The 26,655-nt window shown below is 40.0% G+C and overlaps 1 protein-coding gene across 1 annotated transcript; it reads right to left on the minus strand.

Annotated features, from left to right (window-relative positions):
• Positions 1 to 3,815: 3,815 nt before the first annotated feature.
• Positions 3,816 to 26,421, minus strand: bin1b (bridging integrator 1b). The gene is made up of 14 exons (XM_083908366.1): positions 25,961 to 26,421; positions 17,237 to 17,317; positions 17,079 to 17,133; positions 16,366 to 16,460; positions 15,265 to 15,360; positions 14,304 to 14,411; positions 11,805 to 11,890; positions 11,621 to 11,696; positions 11,455 to 11,510; positions 11,066 to 11,110; positions 10,476 to 10,518; positions 6,074 to 6,127; positions 5,871 to 5,972; positions 3,816 to 5,067 (listed from the first exon to the last, which is right to left on the minus strand). The coding sequence occupies exons 1-14, from the start codon at positions 26,093 to 26,095 to the stop codon at positions 4,966 to 4,968; spliced, it is 1,134 nt and encodes a 377-aa protein (XP_083764492.1). The 5' UTR covers positions 26,096 to 26,421; the 3' UTR covers positions 3,816 to 4,965.
• Between the last annotated feature and the right edge of the window lie 234 nt (positions 26,422 to 26,655).

Below are 26,655 nucleotides of genomic sequence, written 5' to 3' on the forward strand. Positions count from 1 at the left end.
TATATACATATATATGTATAAATATATATGTATACATATATATACGTGTATAAATATATATGTATACATATATATACGTATATATACATATATGTGTATATATATATACGTATACATACATATACATATATATATATACACAGTATATATAGACATTTATACATATATAAATAAATATATATATATATACTTCTTTTGCTATTAATTGGTGGATTACTAGTTTGAGGTCGAAAATGCCTTGTACAGAAATGATTATTACAAAGCAGATTATACATTATACATATATATATATATATCTATATATATATATAGATATACATATACATACATATATATATATATATGCATCAGTAGAAAACCTGTGCAAACAATTCACTTCACAAGTTTTCTGTGACTTACACACCTTACTAACGTAGTCAAACGATGCTCAATATCCACAAAGGAACAAAAAAACTAACCCACACGAGCAGCTTTAAAGTCAGAAAAGTCTCAAAAGAAGACGCATCATAGGAGTAAATATCCTCACCATGTTTTCGTCTGTAGAAGCTTAGTCTTCCCTTGTTCACTGGAGATGAGTGGCTGGGGATGTCGTCGTGTCAGGTGTCGAGCGCGAGAAGCCGCCTTTATAGAGCGGTCGTCGCCGGGGGCGACGGCCTGGCATGTTGTGGTAACTGGAGGAAGCTAGTGAAACAAACGGCAACTCCTTTTTTCGATGAAAGACGAGAAGCAAGTTGCACACAATTAGAAAAAAAAAAGAAAGGGAAAATTCAGTGTTGTGCTCTCCCCCCCTCCTGCAGAGATCTGAGGAAGAACGGCTGTTGTTGCATAAATGAGTGAAATATGAACCTGAACTCCTGCACACTTTAACTTGTCGACAGGTCAAATACAATATAAATGAAAAAAAAGGAGCAAAACATGCTGTTGTCCCTGAGTAACCTTCTGTCACAGGTCACTGTTACATAGAGGTCACACAACAGTCACAGTGAAGATCAAAAATTAACATGATAATAGTGTAAAAAATCTATAGTTTTTTCCGTCCACAGACTAAACTTATTCTATTTGAACCATTTCTTTGCTACATGAGCTAAATATTCACACTGAAGAAGCTGGAAGTTAATCATTTTCAGACCTATTTCAAACAAGACTTTTTACCCCTTTATAAAAATCATAGTTTGTGGCAGAACATTAATGCATCTGTGTTTTTTTTTTACATGAAGTGTAAGAGTTGACAAAAGGCTCCTGAAGGTAACCTAAGAGACGCGACGACAAAACTGTTTGCACTGCCAAGAAAGTAGTAAGTAGTCGCCTTAGTAACTACTTTCTTTGCCCTCAGACGTCCATTGTTCATTGTGTATGTGTGTGTGTGTGTGTGTGTGTGTGTGCTCTTGTACTTGCAGCATACTGAGGACCAGTGAGGGTTTTTAACCAACAAAGGGAGGTCATTTTTACAGAGTGAGGACATTTTGGACGGTCCTTACTTTGTTTTCATTGAAATCACTTCCTTAGGTTGCTATAACATGCTATACTCAATTTGTCAAAAAAAAAAAAAAAATCAAATTTTGGACCCAAAATTTTGGGTCAAATTTTGGACCAAAAATTTTGGACCAAAAATGTTGGGTAAAATTTTGGACCAAATTTTTTTTGTCAAATTTTGGACCATTTTTTTCAAATTTTGGGTCAAAATTTCCTCTTTTGTTTTTCTTTTTTTCAAATTTTGGATGACATAGTATAGTAGGACGTTTCTGTCAAATTTTGGACCAAAAATATTTGGTCAAATTTTTTTTTTACATTTTGGTCAACATAGTATAAGTATGATGTTTTTGTAAAAATTTTGACCAAAAATTGTAAAAAAAATCGAAACAGTTTTCCAGCCTTTTTTGCTCTAGGGCTCCACCTGCAGACATTTTATGGTACTGCCACCAGTAGTTCTATATAGATGTCGATAGATATTTGTAATTGTGTTGCTTTATAAAGTGGAAATGCTGGTCCTCAATATGCAACAAGTACAAGAATGTGTGTGTGTGTGTGTGTTCCCATTGCTCGAGTAAACACGCGTCCACAGGGACAAACGCATGGTTGCCATCATGTCATCATGACACCAGAGAGATACAGTAATTAACCTCTTCTTCTTCTTCTTCTTCTTTGCATTTTGGAGACAAATAAAAGAGACTTCGCCATCTCGAAAAACATGAACATGATTTAAAGGGACACTGTGTAGTATTTATGGGTTTATATAACCCAAAATCCACTTTTTTATACATATTATGTGCTCCTGCGTTGTCTAGTCGCTGCATAATATTCTTTGCATTGCCACGACGCCATGTTTCTACGGGAGCCTGTGAGGACAAACGCGAGAGAACAAATCAAGCGTCGCTTCACTCGTATCGGAAGTCCCGCCTCCTCTCTCTCCGCTTCGTCTGCTACGGCCGCGGTAGCTCCGCCCTCTCCCTCGCCTCACGAACCTCATCTGCTGACACGGAGAAAGACGACGAGGACGACATTTGACCGGCTGAGGACACCGTAGCGCTCAGAGGGAAGGGAGGGGGTGAGCAGAGGAGCAGTTCTTTGTTGTAAATTCCAGCCTCTCCTCTAGATGGCACTATAAACTACTTACTTCACCTTTAAATGAGTGTAGATTTAAATTACCATGAATTTATTGTCCTTGAAAGTAGACATTTTTGTCACTCATTAAACACGTTTTATGCGTTTTACGGTTTTTAATTTAACTTTAACTGCCTGGAGTCTCGTTCCCTCTTCCCTGTTGTTTGATATCCTTTAGCAGCAGTTTCTCCTCTCCTTGTGTTGTGTTTTCCACATGACTGCACGTCCTGGCAAAACCATTCATACCTGCTGTTGCAGGTATGAATGGTTTTGCCCAGTAAATACAAAAAAACGCCATAAAAGAGGCAACGCTTCCGATATAACACTCGTCTGTGCAGGTTTATGACAATTTATTTATGATATCTTGTATTTATAAGGCTTAAATATAGTGTTTTCATAAATGTACCTTTCATTAAAAATCATTCACGAACAGACTAAAGTGACTTCAAACCTGAATTCTCCACAGCTCTCATGGAAATACAGCAAAGATATCACACAGATTCACCACATCACCACCTAGTGGTGAGTAAAGGTGAAGCAGTCATTTTGTCTGGAGGGTTTTCAACATTAAAGGCGCCATATGTAAGAATGTGGCTAAACACCATTACTACATTCAAATTCAAAATATCTTTTAGGTTTCGTTTTCTGACTTAACTGGCAACCCGTGGTCGCTCGGCAGCTGAGACTCTACTGACTGCAATGATTGGTATACGGCGGTAGGTGGCGCCACATGCAAAAAAAATGATTTCAAAACATAAACATGATTTGCAGTCAGCAAAATATTTTTTTTAATGCAAATATTTTGTCTGTACTGTTGTTGTTGGTGAGTTCAGTTTGTTATATGAACATTATTCCTGAGTCTCTGTGACATATTAGGAGGATTTTATGGCCAGTTGCTTTAGATTTATCACATAATGCACCTTTAAACATGAAAAGAAAAAGTGTATACGTGTGTAAATGCCATTCTGGTCAAGTTCAAATAAATAAAATGTAAATCAAAGTGTTTTCACATCAGTTTTTCTGCATCACAAAAGTCAGCAAATGCGAGAAAATGACATAGTTTATTCTCTGTATTATATGCAGCTGTAGTACAATAGTGCAAAGTTGCAAATTGTAAAGATTTATATAATAATAGACTAAATAACGTGCACTAAAATGTCCAAAAATCTATAAATAAGTGTTAAAAATGAGACACTGACACAGCAAACTGTTGCTTCATCAATCTTTAATGACCAATTTGGTGCAATAGTGACCATATCCATTATCTCCATAGTTTGAAAATACATTTCTCTGTGGGTTTAACTTCTGTTTCTGTCAGATTTTGGCAGAATATCGAAGTGTTTCAGCTTTGGTTTTTAAACATTGCAGCCATGGACTCACAGCAGTCTAAACCTTTATACTGGGAAACTAAAGAAAACACAAATGTCCGTATAAATGATGATCCAGTGTTGACGGCAAAAGAGTCCAGGTCAGATCGCCGTTTTCCAGAGATCACAGAAATCCATAAGTAAATATGGACAATATTTAAATAACATATTATCTCCGAGTACTCCGACTAAATCAGTGCTTTACAGTCGGAGTAGCCAAGCTTGATGAGAAGCTTTGAAATTTCACGCCTGGATGAACAGATGTTTCAAAAACTAAAACAAAACTGTGTGCATTAGAAAAAATCGAAGCCACACCCTCTCGCGTCACGTCGTCAAAATGGCCGATTTAAATCCATGAAAAACTACTGTTCCCTTGGATGAAGCTACAAGTTCAAGAATCGGAAGTTATTAACCGTAAGTTATTTGATAAAGCAACGAAAAAGCACCCCCGTAAACATCTGGTTTATATGGGGTGGTGTTCCCCAGGGCTCGAGCCTGGGACCCCTGCACATTTACACCATAACAGGCGTATTTCATCAACATGGTGCAAACAGTGTTTGTTGTACAACAAAAGGAAATATAGGACAAATGCTTCATGCAAGCAACTGTGAAAAGTCCTCGAAAATACACAACACAGATATTTTGACATTCGTACAGTACATCCACGACGTTCTCCATTCTTTTTAAAATATCGCTATCGTCTTGTGTTTCATTTGCGTTCACCAAATCAAAGAATTTAGCATCGTTTCCTCTCATCGTTTAACTTTTGTTGTGCATAAATATATTCAAGAAATCTGTTTTTACTACAGACCATCGCTGTTTTCTGCACACGTAAATAATTCGGTGTCATAACTGTTGAGATTTCCGATCATGCCGTTACCAATACATCGTATATCGTGTAGAACAAACATTTATGAAACCGTCTTTGGAAGAGTTTGTGTCGGAGAAGTGGGAGAAGAATCTTTTATTTTTTCGGTGGGGGTTGGTGTCATGAACCTCAAACCTTCTGGGTGAAGTTTTCAGGGAAAACACCTTTGGCTGAAAGAGCTTTCTTCTGCAACCACTGACTCTCTTGGTAACCCATGAGCCAGCCGTCGTCCTGCGGGCACGAAGAACACGAACTGGGTTTTAGTGCAAAGGATCTTGGCTAGATTCACTGCTAGCTAGGATACGCTTAATCCTACAGTCCTACACAAAATCAACCAAATATGAAACAAAATGGAACACATCCGGGGCCCTCGCCCCAAACAACTCGTCATATATACCAGTTTGACTGCGAGATATTTCACCTATTTCTGTTTACGTTAAAGCTTTCAAAAAAAAGTGGAATTCTAAAGTAGTTTTCCCGCCATTTTTTGAGTAAAATTTGTCCGAGCGCTGAGGCCACGCCCTTTGACCTCGATAAAATCCTTAGATAGCTTTTAATCATTAACTTGTCTTTAATACATGGTCCGAGTTTGACGATGCTAGCTTAAACGTGCGAGGGCGAGTTCGTTCAAATGCGTAAACTAGCTGTTTCTGTTGTCCCAAAATGGCCGACTTCTGGGTGGGCGGAACCAAGTTTGGTTAAAATCGGAACAACTATGTGTGACGATACAAAAAAACCCAAAAACATTTAGCATTTAACGCAATTTTAGCCACTTTCTCTAACGTCAAAATTTTACCCTAAAAAGATACTTTGGCGTAAGCCCGATTTGGCCACTTTGGTTTGACCATGACCCGACTTCTGGGGGCGCTATAGAGTCCTGGGGCTAAGAACATGTTCGCGCTCTATCCCAGTATCGAATTTTTAGCGGACCGGACCAAATTTCAAGCGTTTTCTACGCACGCTAACCCCCTAAAAAATGACCGTAAAGCCACGGATATAATAATATCTAAATAAACACAGATAGAGGAGCTGACCTGTTCGTCTGGGGCATCAAAGGCCACAACCAGCACGACGTCTCCCATCTTCAGTTCCAGCTCGTCGCCATCGGTGGCAGAGTAGTCGTGTATCGCTTTCACCTACGGAGCCAAATAATAAAAGCCGTGAAGAAGCCAAATTTTTTTGAATATTCAATATTTACTGCGCTAACCCGCGTTAGCGCAACAAGTCTCCGTCTCACCTTGTAGAGGAATCCTGGAGGGAGTTCGCCATCAGAGCCGTTGGTCACAGCACTCTGTAAAAGCAGAATCCAGATCAGTTATGATGGAAGTCAATGATTTTTGCTTCAGGAAGAAAATCTGAAGGTTAGAAGAGGATCAGAAGGGAGGAGGAGTTTCCAGAACCTGAGGGAAGCTAAGACTTCAAGGTCCCACGTGGCGTCTACCTAATCCACCCGACTCTACCTGGTCCTCTTCATCATCATCTCCCCAGCCTCCCCGTCCCACACCGGCGTCTTCATCGCCCCGCGTGGGCTCGGCGTGCGACTGAGCGGCCTGGCCTCGGGCGTCGCTCCAGCTTTCCCGATCCTGATCCGTCTCTGGATCGTCCCAGCCGGGCTGAGAGTAGCTCTGGGCGCTGGGTTCACCGTAAGCCTCCGGGTACTGGTCTTCATCGAGGTCATCGTTGCCGTCGTCGTAGTGGAGTTCCTGCTCTGTGGCGCTATGTTCTCGCTATGAGGTTGTGGGGGGAGGGGGGGGGGTGTTGGGAGCATTTGATTTGGAGGCAAAGTGAGAGGGAAGGACGACGCAAGAGGATTTGAGGGTTTGGAACAAAGCACGGGGTTCCAGATTTGTGCGCGGGCGTGACACAAATTCAGATGGAAGGGAGGTTTTGGTGAAAAGAACACACAGATGAATGATTTCACCGTCCGTGAAGGTGGAAAACGTTTGTAGTTTTAGTGTCTTTGACTGCACGCTTACCCATGAATCCCATGACGGCGCCTTCCGTGAGGCGGTAACACAAAAAAACGAGACAACCAGAGACTTTAAAACAATCTGCGAAAGTGTTAGTTCTATACGTGTACGTAGAATATAATCAAGCAAAACAAAGATGCACAGAAGACGCCATGCGGTAAAATGTGTTTGTTTCCTGACTTCACACACACACACACACACACACACACATTCTTGTACTTGCTGCATACTGAGGACCAGCATTTCCACTTTATAAATCAACACAATTACAAATATCTACTTCATGAATGACATCTACAAAGAACTACTGGTTGCAGTACCATAAAATGTCTGCAGGTGGAGCCCCAGAGCAAAAAGGGCTGGAAAACTTTTTCTATTTTATTTTATTTTTTAAATTTTTGGTCCAACATTTTACAAAAATGTCATACTATACTATGTAGACCAACATTTAAAAAAGAATTTGACAAAAACGTCATTCTATACTATGTCGTCCAAAATTTGAAAAAAAAAAATTGGTCCAAAATTTGAAAAAAAGAAATTTGGTCCAAAATTAGAAAAAAAAAATTTGGTCCAAAATTTGAAAAAAAAGAATTGGTCCAAAATTTGAAAAAAAAGAATTGGTCCAAAATTTGAGAAAAAGTCGTCCAAAATTTGAGAAAAAGTCGTCCAAAATTAAAATTTTGGACAAATTGAGTATAGCATGTTATAGCAACCTAAGGAAGTGATTTCAATGAAAACAAAGTGAGGACCGGCCAAAATGTCCTCACTTCGTAAAAATGACCTCACTTTGTTGGTTTAAAACCCTCACTGGTCCTCAGTATGCCGCAAGTACAAGAACACACACACACACACACATATCTGAGCCCCGCCCGGCAGTGAGGCATGCTGGGAGTCCTGGGAGAGGAAGGACAGGTGTTCAGGCCCCGACCAGAGCAGCAGATAGATTTGGATTCAAGTTACTAATCTTAAAAATATCAGGATTTTTTTAGTCGAGATACAAAAAAGTTCCTCCTCCTCCTCACAACTACGACACACACACACACACACACACACACACGTTTACATGCAGTGTAAAATCTTGTTTTTTACATAGAAGCACCAACCTAATTCTTATCAGTGTTGACTCAAACTGGATGTAAACACGGTCTTTTTTGATGGAAACGCTGCTGATTTTTTTTTTTTTTTTTTTTTTTTTTTTTTGTTCCTCAACCAAACGCACACTTTTACCAACCTGAGGAGCTGGACATGTGACGGGACTGAAAACCTCCACATCCCAGTCCAGCAGACTGAACCCTGACCAGGGCTCACACTGATTCACACACACACACACACACACACATAAATGAGGTAAGGGCGGTATAATCTCTGCAAAAGTCACATTTGTACGTATATATAGGGCTTTTTAGAACTCCATTTTGGTTCTTGAAATACTACATTAAGCTCTTCATCGTCATAATCCTAGAGAAGTGTATGGTATCCCCCATATATTAGGTCAACAGAATATAAATAAATATAACAGCTGCAAGTTAAAACACTTTAAAATACAGTATAATCTGTGAATATCTAATTCTTCACTGAAAGAATTAATGACGTTTTTATTTAATTGAATAATAATTAATTATTAAATTGAATAACTTTACTACAAGGTTTTAATTGACGAGTTAAAGGCGCCATATGTAAGAATGTGGCCAAACACGGTTACTACATTCAAATTCAAAACACCGAGGTCATTTTTGGTGTCGTTTTCTGACGTAACTGGCAACCCGTGGTCGCTCGGCAGCTGAGACTCTACTGACTGCAATGATTGGTAGACGGCGGTAGGTGGCGCCACATGCAAAAAAAACACGATTTCAAAACATAAACATGATTTGCAGTCTGCAAAATATTTTTTTTTTAATGCAAATATTTTGTCTGTACTGTTGTTGTTGGTGAGTTCAGTTTGTTATATGAACATTATTCCTGAGTCTCTGTGACATATTAGGAGGATTTTATGGTCCAGTTGCTTTAGATTTATTACATAATGCACCTTTAACTGTAAATACATATTGAATTAAACGCATCTAAGTGAAAGGAGATCGCAAATTCTACTCAATTCTGATCAGGAATCAAAATGAAAAGCCTTCAAAATCTATATTTGTATGAATTCTTCCCTGAAAGACCTTTTAATATTGAACCATGAGCTCAATATGACCAGATTATCAGTGGATTATGGTCAAAACAGTAATCAGACTAAGACGTAGAGGTGGTTGGGTCAGTCTGACCTTCTGTGTCGTCGCCGTCGTCGTCGCGGAGTCTGCGTTAGCTTTAGCCTCCGAGGCCTCGTCCTCAAACAGCGCGGCGTTTTCCAGCCTCTGGTCCGGAGACGGAGACGGCGTCAGCCTCGGCGGAGGTCGACTGGGAGGAGGACCGAGCCTCTGCTCCGCCAACGAGGGGTTAAAAACACAAACACACACACATGCACGTGCACGCACACACGCACGTGCACACACACACACACATGCAGAGCGGTGAGGCAGACACAGACACAGATTAGCACACACACCATGACGGACACCGAATATACACTGTGTTTATGATGATGTGGATTTAAGAGGGGGATTAACCTGTGTGTGTTACCGTTACTCTTTGTTACTACCAAATAAAATCAGTAGAAGAAGAGTTGACATATACATAGACTAGAAAGGGGCAGAAATTGAACCCACAACCTTCCATTTGCAAGACAACTGAGCCACCGTGGCTCAATCCTTAAAACTTAAGTGCACAAAAGTGCATTTTGTATCAGAAAAATTACTTTTGAAACTTCAGTGAAGTGAATGTCATACACTTTTACTTTATTATTATTATTATTATAATAAAAAAGTGACTTCAATCTCTAGCGTCTTTATACAAGACTGGAATTAACTGAACACCTGGGGTTTTTATTCACAAATTGTGCAATATGAATGTAAGTAGTGCAGTATGAGCTGATAATGTGCAATATTTAGAGACAGCGAGCTTTGACATTTGGAAAGAACTTCCAAAATTCAACTGGTCAAGTGAAAAAAAAGTCAAATTTCTGGTGACAAGATTCAACTTATACCACAATATTCCATCAAATTTCACAGAATATGGAACAATATATATATGTAGTTCACATTAAAAAAGCACATTTATACAGAAGCAATTCTCAGTAATTAATTTTCGGTTTGATTTTTTGAATATTTTTTTTTCTGATTTTCTGACTAATATGTTTTCCCTGTTTTTCTGTCTAATTTTTTTTTCTGTTTTTCGGAGAAATTTTTTTTCTCTTTTTCAGAGTAATTTTTAAAACATTAAACATGGACGGCTTGTTTAGTTTAATCAAGTTTTACTTTGATCTGGGTTTAAGACACTGGGAGATAGTCCTGTCTTTAAGTCAGATAGATGGTATTATCATTAGTTTGTTTCTCAGAAAAACAGGGAAAAAATATTTGTCAGAAAAACAGAAAAAAAATTATTAAAAAAATCAAACCGAAAATTAATTACTGAGAAAAACAGGAGGTTTTTTTTTTTCAAGTGAATGCAATACGCTTCCGTACATTTATGATGCAAAATGAACCTATTAAATAGAAAAAAAACTGGTGGAAGCCATGACTTTAAGACCTCTGCAGTCCATAATCAGGCTGTTATTGTCTTGTTTCTGTGTTTTACCTTTGGTGCTGAGCAGGCTGAATCACTGTGGTTGGCTTCCTCACTGTCAACGAAGAGGGAGAGAGGAGTGAATGAGTGAGAATGGAAAAGAAATGAAGGATTGTGAAGAAAAGAAAAGAGAAATTAAGAACAAAAACACATGCAGGTATTAACTCCACACGAGGGCGACAAAGCAACGTAAAAAAACATCCATGTGTGACACTTGTAGAGCAGAACCTGACGTTCATGACAACACACTGTGCACACACACACAGCATGTGATAGTCAGGACTTACAGGAACAACACACACAAACAGAGAAGCTCACAAAAGTTAAATCCCAAACCAGTTTCGCACAAAAAGATACATTACATGAAGTGTTTTCTTCTAAAATGACACGTTTCTGTTCCATAATAAACAGATTTTTCACAGTTAAACTTGAAATAAAACAACTAAAACAAGTCCTTTAAACAAATGACAAGATGAGTGAGTGACACAAAACAACACAAACACATGAAAGCATAATTTTTTTTTTTTTTTTTTAAAAGCTGCACGCTCAGCCGACACGGAACAAACCAACAAATCAAACGGCTGCACGTTTTTTTTTTTTACCTCTTAGCACCATCTTCTGTCTTGGCTGCTGCAGTACCATCTTTTCTGCAGTAGGGGGCAGTGTGACGGACATTACTCTCATAATACGGGGTATTTTAATTAGAAATCTGTGTTTTTCCTGTGTAAATCTGTGTAATCCAAGTGTTTCTTTTAACCTTGGTTAACATGATTCAGCATTTTTTTTTTATCATTTTTTTTATTTAAAAAAAAAAAGTATTATTCATTTTATTTTGAAAGGGTCATCAGAGGACGGCAAAGAGATGTCAAACAACCACAGAAAAAATAGAAAATGACCACTCAGAACACTGAGTCATTACCCAGCAGACCTCATAATCTCATAATCCACCATAATCCATCATAATCCAGCCATGATTTTTTTTTTTACTTACTTGATCAGCCGCTGCTCCTCCAGTTTGGTCATGATGTCGTTCAGGTTTTGGCTGAGCTGAGGACGCACGCGTGATGAGCAGATTATCAATAATACAACTGATCGATCACATTCAATCAATCAATCAATCAATAATCCATCATTTTATTCTTGTAAGTTCGACTCACTTTGCTCATATCGTTGTGGAACTTCTCCTGATGACCTGCCAGGCTCTGGAATGTGTTAACATAGACGCCAACACGACTGCGTGTGACGCAAACACACACACACATTTAAATCACAATCCATAATAATAATAATAATAATAATAATAATAACAATAAGATTTTGTCGGAGTAAAAGTAAACGTACGTGTCCCACAGGACTGGAAGCTCGTCTTGTAAATCCACATTCAGCTCCTCGAAAATCTTCTGGGCTCGACCGAGGTCTTCCTCCGCCTGCACACACACACACGCACACACACACACACACACATTTAAATCACACTATATATCTCTAATCCGAACAGATTAGGAGTGACAGACTCTGTAACGAGCACACGTGCATGCAGACAAACAAACAAAAGGTTCAGGGTTTAATAACCGCAGTCATGTGAATGCTGCGTAACATTCAAATGACAAATGTAAGAAAGTAGATAAAGGGCATTTCTGTCAAATAACTACCAAAGAAAGGATATAAAGAATCTTTTTGATTGTTGGGGAGGAGGGGAATCAAATTAAGGTGAGGCTCTGTACACGTGATCAGAAACACTGAACTGATTTATATGAGATTAACATAACATATTCTCTTTAAAAATGAATAAAATGTAATCATTTCACATTGTAATATTGTTTAGAAACTAAGGATTAGGTCATTCAGAACTGGCAACCCAAATATATCATTTATACACAGTATAAAATAACTCATTTCACATATGCACTTTTTTAATAAGTAGTTCAAAGGTTACTTTAAAAAATATTAAATAAACCAAAATAGAAGAAGTAGATTCTCTAAAATGTAAATTATAACTTTCCATTATTATTATTCATAATCATCATAATTATTATTAACAATTATTATTTAATTATTAACAATTTGTCAGGATTTTATTCTGAAATAGAGTTTTTTTATTATTATTATTAAATATTCTATTTTGTTTATATTTTATCCAGATGAATATTTTTATGTGTGTATATATGTATATATACACATACATATATATATATACATACATATATATACATATACATACATATATACACATACATATACATATATATATACATATACATACATATATACATATATATATACATATACATATATATACATACATATATACATATACATACACATATATACATACATATATACATATACACATACATATATACATATATATACATATACATACATATACATACATATACATATACATACATATATGTATATACACATATACATATACATACATATATATATACATATACACATAAACTTCTTACTTTTAATAGTTAATGTCATGTGACTTATGTCAATAAGTATCAATAATAATATTTAATAATAATAATACAATGAAATCTCTTATATTATATCAAGTTTCACACATATATTGTTACATTTGTATCAATAATACTTAAGCAGTGACTGCTCTGAGGTGGTGCCCACCCTTCACATTCATCTCAGGGCCCCATAAAGGTTTGTTCCGGCCCTGTTAGCGAACACTGATCCCGTGCACAGAGTCTACAGACGACTGACTGACTAACTAACAGTCGTCATCGTTGTTTTTGTTGTTGTTGTTGTTGTTGTTTCTAGGCTTAGGGAGGAGGTCAGTGATGAACCAGAGTTTCACCTGGTTGAAGGAGAGGTTAGTCTGAGCCACCTGGTGGGCTGATATCAAACCCTGAGCCCAGCTGGGAGCCGCCATCTCCAACAGGGCTGCTGGCTAACCACACACACCATGCACAAGAGAGAGAGAGAGAGAAGCAAACAAGAACAATTCAAGACAAACAACAACGACAACAACAACAACACATGTTAATGAGCATTTAGCACGTGACAGAAAACAGGTTCATCAGCAGCAGCAGTTCATGCATCGTTATGTTAAAGTGTTACAGTGAGTGTTATATTTTCAACAATTATATAAACTCACCTGAGCAAAAAGGACTCAAAATGATTAAAATCGGATTTAATTTCAGTTCAAATTTCACTTATAAACAAAAAGGAAAGAAAAAAACACTATTTTTTTTAACTTCTGCACAATTTTTGCTTAATTAAATAAAATAAAAAAAACTTCAGCACAAACGTGTCTCTGTCACTTCATTTAAAATTCCTAATAATGAGGAAATTATAGAAAAGAGAAGAAGAACAGAAAGAAGACTCCTGCTATAAGGCTGCAGTACCACTGGTTAGAGATAGAGGGCGACAGAGAGCAGGACTGGATCATGTGGTTTGATACTAGAGCTGCAAAAAAATGATTATTTTCATGTTCTGTTCCATAAAATGTCCAAAAAAAATGTTGGTCATTGTTTCTCAAATCGTCCTGTTTTGTTCAAAGAGATTAATTTGTTCAGTTTTAAGGATTTATTTGTTTTATGGAGCAAAGAATCCAGAAAATATTCACATTTAAGAAGCTGAAAATAAATAAATAAATAAATAAATAAATAGCTTTGAATCACTGTTTCAGCTCTTTTCGATACCAGAGTGTTTATGATCATTTTCTACACAAACTCAGACGTTCAGTCGTGTTCACACGGTGGTTAGTAACACACTTTTGTTGGGAGATAAAGTCACACTTTAGGTCCAAAAACACAACAACTAAAAAATAAAAATTCAATTAAATTAAAAACACACACACACACAAATGGTTACCTTGGCGATCTTGGCCTCGTCCTTCTTCTTCCCTTTCTGTAAGGAGGCAAAGTGATGCCTGGCACTGTCAAAGTCCACCAACTTCCTGTCACGCTTTGCTATGCGAGCCTGCAGAGGACAGAGGATGGAGGACACAGGACGGAGGACAGAGGACGGAGGACGGAGGACACAGGACAAAGGACAGAGGACAGAGGATAGAGGACAGAGGACAGAGGATAGAAGACAGAGGACACAGATAATGGAGGACACAGGACAGAGGATAGATAATGGATGACACATGACGGAGGACAGATGATGGAGGACACAGGACGGAGGACAGAGAACGGAGGATAGAGGACAGAGGACAGAGGATAGAAGACAGAGGACACAGATAATGGAGGACACAGGACAGAGGACAGATGATGGAGGACACAGGACGGAGGACAGATGACAGAGGATAGAGGACAGAGGACAGAGGACACAGGACACAGGATAGAGGACAGAGGACACGGGATAGAGGATAGAGGACAGATGACACAGGATAGAGGATAGAGGACAGAGGACACAGGATAGAGGATAGACGATAGAGGATAAAGGACAGAGGACGGAGGACAGAGGACACAGGACACAGGACAGAGGACAGAGGACGGAGGACACAGGACACAGGATAGAGGATAAAGGACAGAGGATAAAGGACGGAGGACAGAGGACACAGGACACAGGACACAGGACAGAGGACAGAGGACGGAGGACACAGGACACAGGATAGAGGATAAAGGACAGAGGATAAAGGACGGAGGACAGAGGACACAGGACACAGGATAGAGGATAGAGGACGGAGGACGGAGGACGGAGGACAGAGGACAGATGACAGAGGATGGAGGACAGAGGACAGAGGACACAGGACACATGATGAGTCACTTTAAAACCCATAAACACTGTTAAATGTATTTAATTCTGCCTAAACTTGAAGAATACACACCTTGAGATCAGGAAACTGAGTCAGATACGTGTCCATACAGATCACACATTTGTCCGTGATGTTCTGGTGATAATCTAACCACAGGGTGTCTGTGTCCTGAACACAGAGGAAACACAAACACACACTTTACAACCTCTTTATTTCATTTTATGTCTCATTTCATGTTATTCTTCTTTAAAATGTGACAGAAAATGTCAGATGACACTCATTCCTCTTTATATTATTATCATTTTATGTGATTGACGCTGAAAGATCATTTAAATTCGATTTGACATTTAAAAACGATTCCATCTACAGGACGTCTACAGGGGGACAGTTTTAAATGATGCACCTCCATCACTGGGACACTTTTTTTTCTGCATTTTACCTCCAAGTTATTGTCCATTTCCTTCTCTATCATCTCCTTCCAGGACGGAAGGAGAAAGGCATGCAGTTAAGAAAGAGACAGAAGAAAGAAGAAGAAAAATGAAAAAGACACCAGAGAAACAGAGACGTGAATGAAAGGCAAGAGGTCACAGCAGAGGTCACAGCAGAGGTCACAGCAGAGGTCACAGTAGAGGTCACAGTAGAGTTCACAGCAGAGGTCACAGCAGAGGTCAGAGGAGAGGTCACAGGAGAGGTCACAGCAGAGGTCACAGTAGAGGTCACAGCAGAGGTCACAGCAGAGGTCACAGTAGAGGTCACATCAGAGGTCACAGGAGAGGTCACAGCAGAGGTCACAGCAATGGTCACAGCAGAGGTCACAGCAGAGGTCACAGCAATGGTCAAAGTAGAGGTCACAGCAGAGGTCACAGCAGAGGTCACAGCAGAGGTCAAAGTAGAGGTCACAGCAGAGGTCACAGCAGAGGTCACAGTAGAGGTCACAGCAGAGGTCACAGCAGAGGTCACAGCAGAGGTAACAGCAGAGGTCACAGTAGAGGTCACAGCAGAGGTCACAGCAGAGGTCACAGCAGAGGTCACAGTAGAGGTCACAGCAGAGGTCACAGCAGAGGTCACAGCAGAGGTCACAGTAGAGGTCAAAGTAGAGGTCACAGCAGAGGTAACAGTAGAGGTCACAGCAGAGGTCACAGGTAAACGTATGATGTTTTAATCCCGTCTCACCTCTGTCAGCGCGTCCATTTCCTCTTTGCCGAACCACTCAGGTTCGTACATTTCGGCCAAACAGTCCTGGAGTCGCCGCGACGCGTCGTGCAGAGCTGAGAGAACACAAAAAAACATGTTATTTTGGCCTAAACTGTATAAATAAATCAAATAACAAATAAACAGCAGCAAAACCTTGAGAAGCAACAATCCAATAAAGGGACTCATTTATATTTGTTCTCACTTTAAAACGTGCAATTTCCTTCTTTTAATTAAAATTTATTTTGAAAGCAGGGCTCTTTTAACACAATATCTGTTTTTTATTTTTGAATGGGACCTCATTAACAAAACAAATCTCTTGATTTGGATAAATAGCTTAGATAGATTTGACATTTTGGTCTAAAACCAAACACTATAAAGGTTCTATGATAATAAGAATGCAACAAACAATAATTTTCTCAATTAATTGGGTCAATAAACCTTTAGAAAATGTCTTGTTTTTGTCCAGAAACCAAAAACAGTTCACTTTTAATGACTTCTTTGTTAAACGGAGCAAAGAAACCAGGAAATATTCACTTTTTAGAAGCTGAAAAAATCAGGAAAAACACTGAAAATAGTTGACGATTAAGCTAGTAATTGATTAATCTAATGAAATGACCTTGACACAATATTTTAAAACCTTTAAAACTATTCATTGTACTATTATTATTATAATAATAATATCACAGACATACTTTTCACTGCCGTCACGTAGGCTTTCAGGTCTTTCTGCAGTTTGGTGCCTTCTGCCTAAAAGAGACAAAGAGTGAAGAGCTTTAGATACGAGGATATGATTTAAAACCTCATCATGAGGCCTGTTCTTCTTCTTTAATCTGACAGATTAAATAAATACCGTCTGCTTGTTGAATCTGGCCACCATCTCCTCAAAGGCAGCATCTCGGGTCTCGTCAGCTTTGCCGAGCTTCTGCAAAACCTGCAAAAACCGAGCACAGAAATTACCATTCAGTCAAATACATGTATATATATATATATATATATGTATAATTTTGGATTATAATCTCTACTGGTTTGGGGCGTCTCGTGTCACTCGTGGTGTTACTTTGTTCTGGATCTATAACTGGAGGCATGTATGAGCGGCTATTTTCAGGCTGCCTGTCAAAGCCATGTGTCTCCCCTGTGTCTGCGAGTCACGCCAGCTGTGTGTGTGTGTGTGTGTGTTCTTGTACTTGCGGCATACTGAGGACCAGTGAGGGTTTTTAACCAACAAAGTGAGGTCATTTTTGGCCGGTCCTCACTTTGTATTCATTGAAATCACTTCCTTCGGTTGCTATATGCTATACTCAATTTGTCAAAAAAAATAAATAAAATTGGACCAAAAATTTTGGGTCAATTTTTTTTTTAAATTTTGGATGACATAGTATGACGTTTTTGTCAAATTTTGGACCAAAAATGTTTTGTCAAAGATTTTTTCAATTTTTGGACGACATAGTATAGAATGACATTTTTGTAAAATTTTCGACCAAAATTTTTTGATCAAAATGTTTTTTTTAAATTTTGGTCGACATAGTATAGTATGACGTTTTTGTAAAATTTTGGACCAAAATTTTTTGGTCAAAATGTTTTTTTGTTTTTATTTGGTCGACATAGTATATTATGACGTTTTTGTAAAATTTTGGACCAAAAATTTTTGGTCAAAATGTTTTTTTTAATTTTGGTCGACATAGTATAGTATGACGTTTTTGTAAAATTTTGGACCAAAAATATTTGGTCAAAATGTTTTATTTTTTATTTTGGTCGACATAGTATAGTATGACGTTTTTGTAAAATTTTGGACCAAAAATGTTTTGTCAAAATTTTTTACAATTTTTGGACGACATAGTATGACATTTTTGTAAAATTTTGGACCAAAAATGTTTGGTCAAAATGTTTTTTTTTTATTTTGGTCGACATAGTATATTATGACGTTTTGTAAAATTTTGGACCAAAAATTAAAGAAAAAGTAGTTCTTTGTAGATGTCATTCATGAAGTTTATATTTGTAATTGTTTTGATTTATAAAGTAGAAATGCTGGTCCTCAGTATGCAGCAAGTACAAGAATGTGTGTGTGTGTGTGTGTGTGAGGATACGGAGGTTAAAGATCAGCGTCCCTGTGACCTGCTGACCCTCCTGAACTCAATTAAAAATATCACTTAGTGTTTCTTTTGTATTGAAAACTCTGAGATCCTGTAATTTACACATTATTCAGGTTAATTTTAAATCAGCCTCAGAGACACAAAGTGACCACATGAGGCAGCAGTAGAGCAACAGCTCCTGTGTCCCCCGTGAGCTAAAATCACTGATTTTCTCTATGGGGTTTGGTGTGACGACTTTGACTTTGTTAAAACGTGTTATTATAACATTTTGTGAATTTTGTGAGATTCTTTGTCCGGATTCAACCTGCAGTGACACAAACTGACCACACGAGGCACAAATTACAAATTGTAGGATTAGCATGCTAATGTTAAAAGGTGCCATATGTAAGAATGTGGCCAAAAACGGTTACTGCATTCAAATTCAAAATACCGAGGTCTTTTAGGTTTCGTTTCCTGACGTAACTGGCAACCCGTGGTTGCTCGGCAGCTGAGACTCTACTGACTGCAATGATCGGTAGACGGCGGTAGGTGGCGCCACATGACGCCAAAACATGATTTCAAAACATAAACATGATTTGCAGTTTGCAAAATATTTTTTTTAACGCAAGTATTCTGGCTGTACTGTTGTTGTTGGTGAGTTCAGTTTGTTATATGAACATTATTCCTGAGTCTCTGTGACACATTAGGAGGATTTTATGGCCAGTTGCGTTAGATTTATTACATAATGCACCTTTAAAGCAGAGAAATGCAGATTATGTGATGATACGGAAATACATCACTCGTGTTTTACATCGGAGTCCAAGTCGCGGTGGTGCTAAATAGGGCCGCGACTAAATGATTGTTTTCATAATCGATTAACGTGCCAATTAACAGATTCGTCAATTGGAGAAAATGGTGCGTCTCAGTCCTCAAATGAGCAAAAACAACAGAAAATTCTCATTTCAGCAGCTGGAAACAGGTCATTTTTCATGTGCATCTGATCAGACTCAGTTCTGCTTTTCGCCCGGTTTGTGGAAAACGAAACGGACGTCAAGAAAAGAAAGACGAGACGCGACGAGACGAAGAATCAGTGAAGAGAAAAGAGGAAGAAGAAGGAGGGGGAGGAAAAAGAGGAAGAGAGAGACCCGACATGAGAGAGAGTGAAACACTCAGACTCATAATGTGACGCAATAAGTTTCACATGACACTTGAAGTGAAGGTGTTTTTTACCCTCATCAGACGCATTCAAATCACCAATCTGGACTTAATCTGTGACTCCACAGATAAATTACGTCAACGGAAGGGACGAGAAAAAAAATCCAGATTGAGTCAGACAAGGTCACCTGTGATCACCTCATGTGGTGATGAACGTCCACCACCTGCCTCACACTGAGCCAGTGACGGATACAGAAATCACTGTGAATAGAACACAGGGACTTCCCCGCTGCTGCGACACACACACACACACACACATAAATAGACACACACACACACCTGCTCGGCGAGCGCCCACACACTCAGTGCCACACAGTTCCGTTTATAGCTCTCACAGGAAATACATTAACTTCAAATCTAATTTAGACGTGGGGGGGGGGGGGGGGGGCCGTCACCTCTTTGGTCTTCAGATTGTTAATGAAACGCCCAGAGTGTGAAAATCTGTGACGGTTCATTGGCAGAATTTGAACATACGATGCGTAACTTTCCTCGTATAAGTGAATAAATACTTGCAGTAGCCTTACACTGAAGCCTTTACGTGTACTTCAGGCGTGTACTTGGTCAAAAAAACTATTTAATACATGGTTTAAATGGGTTTTTGTCATCAGAACCAGGTAAACTCACTGATAAATTCCACTATGCTACGATGTGCATTCAATAGCACCCAACAACTGGATCATACAAACAAGTGTTACCCAAACTTTGTATTTAGGGAATCGTAAACAGTAGTTTTAGGATTTTGTATTCTTACTTTTAAACTATAATTTGTAAACATTTGCAAACTCTTTTACAAAACATATAAAACACATAAATGTGCTCAGAAAGCACTGATTTTAATCGATTTAAAAGTAAAAGATGCAAAACCACGAAACTGTAAACTACAATATCACCGTTTTCTTCGTTTTTGTTTCCAAATTCCTGCTAATTTCGCTGTGAAAAACGTCTTCAGATGTCACACACTACGACAAAACTGCACCTTTAAATTCACGTTTAAGTAAAACATTGATTGTGTGGCGATATAATAGTTCTGCAAAAACAAAGCCATAGATTACTGTGCACATAAAAGTCACCTTTATCATAACTCACGTATACAAACATGCTAATTTCTTGTGTTAAAACTTGTGTTAAAACTAAAGCCAAAATTATTATTATTCTTATCATCACAAATCAACTTCAGGTAAAAAAAAAAAAAGAACAGAACACCACCCCTGCTGACAATCTGATAAAATCCCAATCTATTCCTGAACGCCACAGCTGACAGCTGAACCCTGTGTCCGCAGAGTTCCGCGGTGCGTTCAGGTGATCCCCGATAAAGTCCGGAAAGATCATGCGTATTTATTTATTTATTTATGTGCGGCAGTAGAATCATACTGTAAATGTGGCTACAATGGAACATACTGGAAGTGTGTGTGTGTGTGTGTGTGTGTGTGTGTGTGTGTATTTTGGGGTGGTTGAAATTGAACACCGACGGCTACGACCTTCTCTCCACACACACACACACACACACACACACACACTCGGGGCAGTTTGTGGGGTATTAAGGGAGGCGAGGAGACGAGGCCTGTGGAGGGTTATACATAGATACACCCTCTATACACACACACACTCACACACACACACATATCTGAGCCCCGCCCGGCAGTGAGGCATGCTGGGAGTCCTGGGAGAGGAAGGACAGGTGTTCAGGCCCCGACCAGAGCAGCAGATAGATTTGGATTCAAGTTACTGATCTTAAAAATATCAGGATTTTTTTAGTCGAGATACAAAAAAGTTCCTCCTCCTCCTCCTTCTCTTTCACAAGTACGACTACTAAAAATTCTCCCAGCATGCTCGGCAGCACAGCCGACGTAACAGCGCTATGACAACCGCGGCTCGGGACGATTGTGTCAGATGGTCCGAATCAAATTCTCTCTCGCAGTGAAACGCGAACCCTGTCGTCGTCAACATGTCCACAAGTGTCCCTGATTCCTCACTCAGTCATTCAAGATAATACAACTATTAGCATGATTAGCATCACTGCGGAATCGCGAGTCAACGACACAGAGCGAAAATAAGTCAGTTTCCATTAAACGAACGACATGAATGTGACAGACGCTGAAGAATCATCATGTTTTGCCGTTTTTGTTCACACTTTTCAACAAAAAAAACCTCCTGCTGAGCCGCAAACTTGTTAGCTTGTTAGCTTGTTAGGAGTTGAGCAGCCGAATATTTCCTTCAGCAGTCAGTGGAGAGCAAGAGTTACTGAAATTGGCCGTGTTTAAGGGAGTTTTAAAAGGTGACGTAGGTGATATTTTGCAGGGTTTAGTGGCACAAATTGAACACACTATCCATAAATATGGTTTACATTAGTGTCGGGCACGTTAACGTGCATCGCTAAAGTAACGCTAAACTTTAAAAACAGAGTCACACATACGCAGTACACAGGTACGCTGGTTATTTGTAGGGCTGCTCTTTTTCCCCAGTTCGACTGTAGGCGCGCTAACGGCGCTAAAGTAGCTAACGCGGCTAATGTGAACAATCGGGAGTCACGTAAACATGACGTCACACAAGTCTTTTTCCGGTCAGCCGTCGTGGAAAAGCTTAATTCGTAACGTTGATGCCGTCAACGCGCCTAGCACTAGTTTATAGAAGTGCACAATTGCTTTAAAAACAACAAGACGTGGATTTGTAGCCTTAGAACAAACCTTTTCATACGTAAAAGCTAGTCCCACACTCGAGGATAACTCTTCTGACAATTCTGTGGTCGTCTTCTGATTTGAACAGATTATCTCGCCAAATTATCCTGTAACGCCGATTTTAAACCAGGCCGGGGAAACAGATGTAGCATACTTTTGTTTAGAACCACAACTTGTACAAGCCAGGTTGATTCCGTTGATTCTCAGTCATGAGTTCAGCCCTGCCGTCACTGCGCCTCCATGTCTACATGTTTATATTCTGAAGTCACGTTAAATCACGCGAGTTCCTGCGAGATCCCAAACCCTGGAGTCTCCTCCCTGAAAGTGTGCAGTCCTACGTCTGGACTGGATCGCCCAGTCTGTGCTTTCTCAGGATTAAAACATTGGGGATCGGTACGGGAAACCTCCCTAGAATGAAGAGCAGTGGGGGGTTAGGTACCTTTGACCTGATGGGGACTCGAACCAGCAACCAACCCTGTGGTTACAAGGAAAGTTCCTTTTATACTTGGGCCATGGGCTGCCAAACAAAGTTCATTGTGTCTGAGATCTCCCATGTTTTTAAAATCAAGCGGGGGCAGGCATTAGCCGCCATTTTGGGCCAAACGGTTTTTGGTGTGTTAAAGGTGAAGTAAGTAGTTTATAGTGCCATCTAGAGGAGAGGCTGAAATGTACAACAAAGAACTGCTCCTCTGCTCACCCCCTCCCTTCCCTGAGCGCTACGGTGTCCTCAGCCGGTCAAATGTCGTCCTCGTCGTCTTTCTCCGTGTCAGCAGAAGAGGGCGAGCTACCGCGGTCGTAGCAGACGAAGCGGAGAGAGAGGAGGCGGGACTTCCTGCTACAAGTAAAGAGACGCTTGATTCGTTCTCTCGCGTTTGTCCTTACAGGCTCCGGTAGAAACATGGCGTCTCGCTGCTAACGGTGGCTATGCAACCGCGGCCCGCGACCGTGTTATTTTACATGACTTTTTGAAACACTACGAAAATGAAACAAAAACTATTATACAGCGACTAGACAATGCAGGAGCACATAATATGTATAAAAAAGTGGATTTTGGGTCATATAAACCCATAAATACTACACAGTGTCCCTTTTAGCTGCTCAGATGCTAACAAGCTAACAAGTTTGCGGCTAAGCAGGACGTCTCTGCATCACCGATTGGTAAAAAAATATAGTCAATTGACCGACATGCACGGGGGGATGTATGAGTTCCGTCACGCACTCTCACCAGTAGATGTCACTAATTCTTAAAAACTGGACCTTAATAAACACGAGAGCACATTATATAAAGTGGAGTCTTTAAATCGTTGAACATGATTGCGCGGCATCAAATTCCCAGATTATCCATGTTATCTTTTGGAGCCTGTTGCTCTTTTGATGAAGTCAGTGAGTGACTCGGGTGAAGTGAGAGGTTTCTGTAGGGCAGCGTGCCAACAGACAGACAGCTGAAGCCGACGCTCCTCCACCTCCTCCTCCTCCTCCTCCTCCTCCTCCACCACTGGCCTTCAGAGGGGAAAACGATACCCTGACCTTCCTCCACACGACCAGCGCTCCGACTGCGAGCTTCAGTATCACCTGAAACCTTGTCGGTGTTACTTTGTGGATAAACATCCAGAGCCTCGACTTCTCCGTGTGTGGATTTTTTTTTTTAAGGTTTTGAGCGTAAACCGAGCCCGTGTTTGTGCATTTATGACAAGCAATATCATCGTAATAATTAAAACAAGTCGTAAATCTGAGCACCAGACGCCCCACATTTGGTAGAAACTATGAACCGGTACCAACATACGGACAATTTCTCAGCTCTAATCCACATTCAAGTGTCAAATTATGGTCCAGGTGAATAAAATCTCCTATAATTTCCTGATTTTATTCTAACGATGACGATATTTCATTGCAGTTTAGCTATAAAAGACCATCTACACCACATGTGTCAAACTCAAGGCCCGGGGCCCAGGTGTGGCCCGCCACCTCATTTTATGTGGCCCGCGAGTGGTTAATTGGTCTTAAAAATCTGTGTTTAAAACAGGTCTGTGCTGCTTTAAGGCCATAAACATTGACCATAAACTACATTTCCCACAATGCACGGCGATCGCGTTACCCGCAAAGTGACGGCATCACCATCATGGACCAGGGTTACATCTATAACGCATCCTATTTGTAACTTGAATAAGTAATAAATACAGAGCGTTATTTAGCAACGTGTTACGGAGAAGTTACCTTTATTTTCCATGATATTTGGTTACATTTAGTTACATTTATTCTGTATGACAGTTACATCTGGACCTTTGAGGGTAAATACACTTACGATTCCTCCATTAAATCTCCATAATAACATTCTTTCCTCTGTGTTTTCCTAAATCCCGTAACGGCATCAGATTAGATTAAAGCGTGAGAACGTGGTCAGAGTGTGCAAAAAAAACCAAACACTCAATTGCGACAAAAAGAGGCGACAAAAACAGACAAAACACAACCTTGTTGACAGATTTCCGTCGCTCTGATTCAAGGCCAACGCAGAACACTTAGTTAATCCAACAAACCCCGTGAGTTTACGGGATTAATAATCCCAAATGTCCACCTACAGCCACATGAGTTTTTGTTTTTTAGACAGAATCGAGCTCACGCTGGAACAATAAGTGGTTTAAAGACGCGGGTGTTGGACTGAGGTGATTAGTGCGTAAAAACCTCATCCGGGATTAAGCCCCGAGTGTGATTAGGACTATAATAACCCGGGAGAGCTAGTGGACACAGACGGACGATCGGGTTTCAGTCGGTCACTTTTTTTTTAGAGCTCCTCCTGCAGCCGTGACGTTCAGTCGTCACCGTCTGGTTTTCCTGCAAATCGGTCTCTGAATTCTGAATTCTTCAAAAAAACACTGTTTTTGACAACAAGTGTGTTTAAAGTACGAAATAACTTCCCACACGAACGCCCGCACTATTAATACGAACATATCACATGTCTGTGAAATGACACAATGATCTATTTTTGTCCCCCCCTAGAGGAAAAGGCGCAGCTCTGCAGCTGGCTGCATGGCTTCTGTGTCTTAAATCTGTACAGGACAATAAAAACGTGATATTTGATCCTTATTTCTTACCCGAAACAAAGTGAAATAACTTAATCTAGACGATCCTTAATCCTTATAACTAGTAAGTTTAGACATTGTCAATTTATATGGCAAATTAAAAAGCCTCTTTTACTGCACATTATAAGGGGTTTGAACCTGAAAGACAACATTTGAACCTTAAAATGAACTTAACTGTTAATGCTTAAATCATGAAATCATTGGTTCCACTATCCTGAATATGGCAAAGCATAATTAAAGTCACTTATTATTATTATGAAGGGAGTAAATTCACTTGCTGGTGAAATCACACAGGCCTCCTTTAAGGTCTGTAAAGTTGTATTATTACAATTTTTAAAGGACAAGGAGTGAATCCACATGAACTTAAACGAAGCGTCTCTGTTCCCCTGAGGATTAAAGGCTGAGCGGAGTCACATTTTCAGGGTAAAAATCTCACAGGCTCCAGTTTCACAGGCAGTGAGCGACAGTAGGACAGTGAACGCTGCTGCTGCTATGTGAGCCCTCTCTCCGCCTGACTGCGCACCGTCACCACGCTTACCTTCTCCTGCGCTCTGGTCAGCCGCTTCTGCACGTTGATGGCCAGTTTCCCGGCCGTGACCCCTTTACTGGTCCCGGCCCCGGTGCTGGGGCCTGTCCCCGTCCCTGTCCCTGTCCCTGTCCCTGTCTCGGCCATGGCGCGCGGTGGTTTGGAGACGGCTCCCCCGTGGGTTTTGGGTGTCAGGAGTGTCTGAAGGAGAAGAAGAAGAAGAAGAAGAAGGAGCCTCCTCTGGATAGCGACGGTGCGTAAAACCCCCCTCTCTTGGCTCACTGTGCGTAACTCTAATCCCCGGGTGACAGCTTCTTAAAGGTGCAATGCGTAATTTAATCCGGGTTATGAGGCTGGCAAGAAAAAAAAAGAAAAGAAAAGAAAACAACAATCAAAGAAAACAAAAAAAGCAGGTGGAGAGGAGAGCGCAGAGGCGGATTGTGATATCGTGCCGTTCTTGGATCTCGCTGTTAATTGATGGACGAGCTCGAGCTCAGATACGCACAGATCGGATATTAGGTTTCCTCCTCAGTCATCCTCTTAAAGGCGCAGCAGGTTGTCGGTATTATTAGCGGACAACTGTTGCGCGCACATTCAACTGTCCGCGTGTGCCGCTGCTTTTACGCACGGCTTTATTTTAAAAAAACGGAGTCCTCGTCTCCATCTCCTCCACATGGCGACGCGGTCATTCATCAGCTGCACGTGCG

Source organism: Microchirus variegatus (assembly GCF_963457635.1).
Source record: "Microchirus variegatus genome assembly, chromosome: 22".
Lineage (NCBI taxonomy): Eukaryota > Metazoa > Chordata > Actinopteri > Pleuronectiformes > Soleidae > Microchirus > Microchirus variegatus.

Bases quoted from the DNA above. Each gene is read 5' to 3' on its own strand.
- bin1b (XM_083908366.1), bottom strand. From the start codon at position 26,095: ATGGCCGAGACAGGGACAGGGACAGGGACAGGGACGGGGACAGGCCCC. The intron at 14,412-15,264 runs GTGTGTATTCTT...TGTCCTCTGCAG, and splicing joins CTCAGTTTCCTGATCTCAAG to GCTCGCATAGCAAAGCGTGA. The intron at 5,068-5,870 runs GTCAGCTCCTCT...TCGTGCCCGCAG, and splicing joins TTGATGCCCCAGACGAACAG to GACGACGGCTGGCTCATGGG.